We start from the raw sequence: 6414 nt of genomic DNA, 5'->3' as shown, positions 1-6414 counted from the left end.
TGAGCAAAGCCCTCCTTAGGTACTCGATATTATGGAATAGCAGCGGCACTCAGATTTCTCTCAGCCTCAGTGTTGATGGAATTCTCTCCATACAGGATGTATACACAATATTTACAGAACCACAACACATGTAATCTTGTACACTTTATCTTTGAAATGCTGATTGTACATGTCTTCATGTTCTCAAAAAGTTCTCAAAAAAAAACCCACTAGTGAATTGTTTGATTTATTAGCAATTTATTAGCAAATATGTTTGATTTATTAGTAATTAAAATTTATTGTATAATTAAAAGGGAAACTAAGAGTTGACCTCCAAGTAACAGAATTCAGGTTCTAGGATGCAAGAGGTTATTTTCAAACTGCATTGTATATACCACTAAAATAAAGCATACTTGGATGATGCAAAGCAAAGTATATGGCTGGCTTCTTTTTTTCTATTTTTCTCTAAATGTATAGGATTTATTTACTATTCACAGTTCTTTTGAAAGATTAAGAATAGCAAAAAATAAAGAGTGTAATTCCTCCACTTCCAAACATCAGGTCCTTAACTAGTATTTGCATGTAAACAAGTCAGTGTAGAAGCACAAGGACAATATTTTCCAAATGACCAGTACATACAAAAGATTTTCACAGCTGGCGTTTCATGAGGCTAGATTGTCCCCTGGATAATGAGGCTCATAGAAATGTAGGTAGGAGCAAAGAATCTTCTCTCTTTGTTCCACACTGGGACTGTGTTAATTGCCATGCTCGTCCTTGAGTGGAGTGCAGAGGCTGTACCCTAGATATGGCCCTGGAGGAGCAATTGAGAGGGGTGTGGGAAGGAGCAGGTGAAGCCATGGCTCCGCCTATCCCTATATGCCTGTCAACGGAGCTGGTTTGCCACTAGCATGTTGCACCCTGCAAAGGGGGAGGGTCACAAATTACTCCCCCACATTACAACCAGGGCATGCTACAAGGCAATATGTCTTTGAGCATACTGCTCCTGCTGGGTGGTGTGTTTGTGCACTGCCCCTTATTATGGATGGCAAGCTGAAAGCATGATCTAGCCCCGACATTGCACTTCCAAATGGGCAGAAGAACATTCTGAATGACATGCTTTACATTTAAAAATAATAAAATCAATCAGAGTGGAAGCAAACATTTCAAGCTGGGCGGTTGTCTCGATCACTAGTGGGAATATTTCCCCCACTTTCTAGGAATGTGTCATTTTTAACTCCATAATCTTTCAGAATAATATCAGCTTCTATTCATTTTTTTCTTCCTTTAGATCAAAATCTTATCTCAGTGCTACATCGTTGAGCTCCAGCAGATGAATTCCATGAATTTGCAGAGGTTTATACACCACTAAAGTTCTACTTAAGCTTCCGTAGCCTCATGTTGGCAAACTTCACTCTCTAGTGAATGTTCCATGTATGGAACTTTCATAAATATTGACCAGAGTTCTGCCTGGGGTTCAAGCAAACACTAACCTATAGAGATATGTAGTGTGGGTCTGAAAGATGGATTTTGACTTTACGATGTTGATAACATGAACATCAGACTGTGAGATATGGCAAAATATGATGCAATACATCTCAAAACAAAACATTATGTATACTCACATACAGGATATGCGACAGTTGCATGGTGAGAAACGTCAGTAAACACAACCTTTTTAGCAGTTGAATGGAAAATAAATTAATAAAGAAAATTCCTGCCTTAGGGCAAGGTGTGTGTATTGTGGGAGATGTGCATTTCAATAAGTATTTTCAATTCATCACTGTAAATGGAAGGAACTACTAACATGCAAAACCTGCACATTAATAACCAAATATTGGTGCAGGTAATGGGAATGGAATTACGGGATCAGAAATTCACAAATATATCTTTTGACAGTACGGCAGACTTCATCCCGCCACTTGCCTTGAGATGACTGGGAAAACAAGACACAGTTTTCACGCTTTCCCCCACTTGGTTGGGAGCGATCCCAGTTGAAATAGTTTAGAGCCATTCCATTGACATCAACAAATTTCCCTTCGTTTACCATGTCGGTGATACCCAGCCAAAAGTTTGCAACCCCTGGCAGACTTTTCTTGCCATAGTCTTGAAGGGAGTTGGTTTCATCATTATCTCTGGGGATAGCCAGTGTCCCTCCCTTGGCTATGCAGTTTTCATTGGCTTCATGGAAATGCTTGGCACCTTCTGATGCCAGGTAGCACTTCTTATGGATCTTTGTTCCACGAAGACAGACTGTGAATAGATATGGTTGAGCATATTGATTAAGAAATTGAGTCACATATTAGAATAGGGTCTGGACCGGTTCTAAGGGCAGGTGAGCAGGGCAGCGCCACTGGGTTTATTTTTTTATTTTGTGTATTTGGCTGCTCGTGGGCAGGTTTGTGGGGGTGGGCAGAGCACCAAGAACATTTTTCGCCCCAGCTGGCAAAATGGCTAGGGCTGTTCCAGAACAGAGTTGACATTTTAGTGGGAGATTTTCAAAAGCCCCTAAGGGAGCAAGGCCTACAAGTCATGTTGACTTTCAGTGGGATTGTGATCTTAATTCCAGAAGGGGCTATTGAAAATCCCACCAGTAAGCTTTTTATATTAATCTACTTTGGTCATATTTCTCAGCCTGGGTCCAGCCAGGAACGTAATTTCCTCAAGGATTATTTATGCTGCTATTCGAGAACACACATACACAGGAAGATGATGTAGGCCTGTTGTTTGTTTAACTTCATTTTTTTTGTAAATAGTCCCTGCTGCCAACTTCACACATTTGACTTCACCTCATCGGGTTCATAACGTACGCTGAGGAGAAATGGATGTTTGTATTGTTGGCAGAGCTGGTTTAGTTGTCAGGAAGTAGGTGTATTCTTGGCTTCACACCAATGACAAGGATCTAAAGGTCTTTTCATACTTGTGACATTTAAGTGCCAAAGTAAAGCATGTTATGCATTAGCTAAGCCTAGTCCCTAGTAAATAAATGGAAGACAGAAAGTGCTAAAGGGCTAGTTTTACAGTATGTCCTGATCATCAGATATTGATTGGAAATTCATAATTCAAATCTGTGTTTGGGCAATAGATAAATATTGCCACTGGCAGGATAACATACAGAGGGCATAAAATTCGTTAGGGCTTCATTTCCAGTCACTTTTTCCACCAACCTCCTCCCTTCAAATGCTAATTTCAAGTGACCCAAGGTGATTTAAAACAAGAAAGGCCTTTTAAAAGAGAGAGATTACATTCAATGCCTGGTTTGCACAACAGTCTCATTTATTAAATCTTATTTATTTTTGGCTATGCTTCCCCGTGTGGCAATAGACAAGGTATGGCAGCATGGCTCTTCCAAAGTCCCGGCCATTGCTGGCTTCATCAAGTGGAAGATGTTGGCAACATCTCAGTGCCGTGTTGCTAAGGAATCCCACTTGTCAAAGAAGCACGATTCCTCAATGAACATTATGGGGGGGGGGGGGCAGGGGAATGTTTGGTTTCACTGAAAAAATGTTTAGTGACATTTCCTAGTAAAAACAGACTAATAAAACATGTTTTACCTGTCTGAAGTGCCTGCATTTCTTTCAGGGAATTTACTTCTAGCCACAGCTTGTCAATCTGATTCTTTAGATCACCGTCCTTTTCTTAAAAGAATAAATGAATAAATAAATAAATAAATATACAAATTGAAGAATATCTTTAAATCAGAAGCCCTGTTAAAATAGCATGGGCTTCTGCATGTATGAGATTTGCATAACTCTTTAGTTGGGAGAAAAATCATAGTAATTACAATATTCAGGGACAATCAAAATGCTATAATGCAATAAAATTAAGCAGCAATCATTTAAATCCCATAAAATCACAATGTCAAAGCAATGCAATTCTAGTAATAATTATAAGCTAAACAAAACATTCACCTGGGTGAGACTCAGTGCCCTGTGACACTAGTGCACCTTCTTCCTTCAAAATCAGCGAGATTATACCAACACAACATTAATGCAGGATGAGAAAGCAACAAATATTCATAAACAAATAAATCGCATATTTAACTATTTTGAAATACATAGGTTTAGTAAAATTAATTTCCCAAGATTAAGTATAATATTAATATGACAGCTTGCTGTTTTGCTCATTGGTTTCTTTGGGCTCTCTTTAGGTGAATACACATGAAATTCCAATGCACTCTCATGGTAGTTCACTTATTCCAACTTTTTAATGTGTTGCTGAATTATAAACTCAGACTATTACTTAGAGATCAGTCATTATTGTACTAGGGCTGCTGAAAAGATTTGGTTTTGGCTGTACATTTGAGGCCTGGTCTATGCTATACAGTTAGGTCAATGTAAGCTGCATTGCATCAACCGCACTGTGGAAATGTCTTCACTTAAATTTGGCTCCCCCCATTGTAAGTGCCCCTCTACACCAGTTTAGTAACACCACTTCCCCAAATAGGGTAGAATCAAGGTCGATGAAATTGGGTCAATGAAGTGTAAATTGAGTTACTTCCGTCGACTGTTACTGCCTTTCAAAAGCCATCCCACAATGCCCTACACTGACAATTCAATTGGTACAAGAACTCCTGGTGAGGACACGCACTGCTGACACAAGGAGCCAAGTGTGCACATACGCAAGCGATTTAATAACTACGGTGACTGTATGCATACGTAAGTTAGGTCGACAAAATTTTGTAGTGTAGACATGGCCTAATTTAACTATTAGATGGGGTGGAGATGTTGAGAGGTTTTTTCCATAGAATTTTCGCTTTAAAAACTATATTGAGTGATTGGGCTACAACCTGCTTTATATACTTGTCTTGGCAAAAGAACCCCAACCAATCCCAAAAGATGCTATGGCAGACATTTTAAATTTTGGGTGTCTAAAGTTAGTCACCTAAATAAAAGAGGCCCGATGTTCAGATTTACTTTGCCACTGTACAAAAATGCACATGGGTTACAATAGGAATCAGGGCTCCCAGATACCATGGTAATGAACATGGTGTAAACCCCTCAAAACTAGACAGATAGATTCACGAGAAGGGGAAACAAATGCCATACAACCTCCTGACTTTCAGAGTCGTATGAGCATCGTAAGAAATGGACTTGTGTAAGCTGCTTACTTTTCACTGACTAACAAATATTCACCAACTGTGTGATCTACATTATGCTTTCTAAAAAATGGGAAGTAAGTTTAAATTAAATACACACATTTCCCAACAACATTCAAGGTTTTTGTCTTTGCTTTGCATATTTTTATTGGGAAACTATACTTTTCTCATGAATTCTTTCTGGTTTCTTTTGTCCATCATTGTACAACACTCCGTAAAGAATTAGAACTGAAGAATATCCCACAAATATCCCATTTAAAAGTTATAAAACTTTCTAGGTCATGGAAAATAAATCTCTACAATAATCCTTGGGAGTCTGTTAGTTTATTCAGCTTGTTTTAACCAGATGCACATGATATTCCACCTTGGTGATATCCATTATATAATACATAACTGAAGATCATGGGCCAAACTGCGATCTCATTTACAACTCAGAATCCCAAATAAAGTCAATGGAGCTAGAGGACACTATTTGGCTCTGTACCCTATATTTATGTAATACAGTTTGGCACATTACACTTCACTTTACTAGTACATGTAACCCAAATAACATATACAAAATCTTCTCTCTAGACAGAGTAAATAAAGGCACAGATACTCTTTGATAATACATTTAAAAAATAATATTATCCACTGGGTTCAAATAAGATTTAAGAGTATTGTAAATGCCCATAGTATATACACCCCCAAATTAAACTGATTACCTTTCACTCTACGTTTACTGTGCTTTCTGGCTTTGAACTTGGAAGCCTGGCCAGTAGCTTGATCCAGCAGTAGTATGCTAATGAGGAGAAAAATTAGAAGTCCAGTTTGTGCCATGTCTCTTTTCAAAAGCTAATAAGACTCTTCCAGAGAGTCTCTATAGCAGCTAAGAGAGCAAATCACACAGCCACAGCTCAATATGAACTGACTGAGGTCAGCTTTATAAAACCTTAGTGATAGAGTTGGCTGTACTCCTTGCTTACGAAATGTGTTTGATGCTTCAGCTGGCTTCAGCATAAGGTACCCCCTTGTTCTCATTCTTCCTCTTTGACTGAACTGAACAATTTATTTGTTTTGCCGTCAGTAAACTCCATTTTTCAAGGGTTAATATTTAAAACTTTGAGGATGAATGTCATAGAATCATAGAATCATAGAATATCAGGGTTGGAAGGGACCCCAGAAGGTCATCTAGTCCAACCCCCTGCTCAAAGCAGGACCAATTCCCAGTTAAATCATCCCAGCCAGGGCTTTGTCAAGCCTGACCTTAAAAACCTCTAAGGAAGGAGATTCTACCACCTCCCTAGGTAACGCATTCCAGTGTTTCACCACCCTCTTAGTGAAAAAGTTTTTCCTAATAT

At 38.7% G+C, this 6414-nt stretch overlaps 1 protein-coding gene across 1 annotated transcript; it reads right to left on the bottom strand.

Annotated features, from left to right (window-relative positions):
* Nucleotides 1–270: 270 nt before the first annotated feature.
* Nucleotides 271–5905, bottom strand: CLEC3A (C-type lectin domain family 3 member A). Its single transcript, XM_048817041.2, has 3 exons — nucleotides 5779–5905; nucleotides 3531–3614; nucleotides 271–2229 (listed from the first exon to the last, which is right to left on the bottom strand). Exons 1-3 carry the CDS (start codon nucleotides 5891–5893, stop codon nucleotides 1838–1840), a joined length of 591 nt encoding a protein of 196 aa, XP_048672998.1. The 5' UTR covers nucleotides 5894–5905; the 3' UTR covers nucleotides 271–1837.
* Nucleotides 5906–6414: the final 509 nt, after the last annotated feature.

This window comes from Caretta caretta, chromosome 12, assembly GCF_965140235.1.
Source record: "Caretta caretta isolate rCarCar2 chromosome 12, rCarCar1.hap1, whole genome shotgun sequence".
Taxonomy (NCBI): Eukaryota; Metazoa; Chordata; order Testudines; family Cheloniidae; genus Caretta; species Caretta caretta.
The sequence above is the reverse complement of the archived record's forward strand: the minus strand, read 5'-3'. Positions and strand labels throughout refer to the sequence as shown.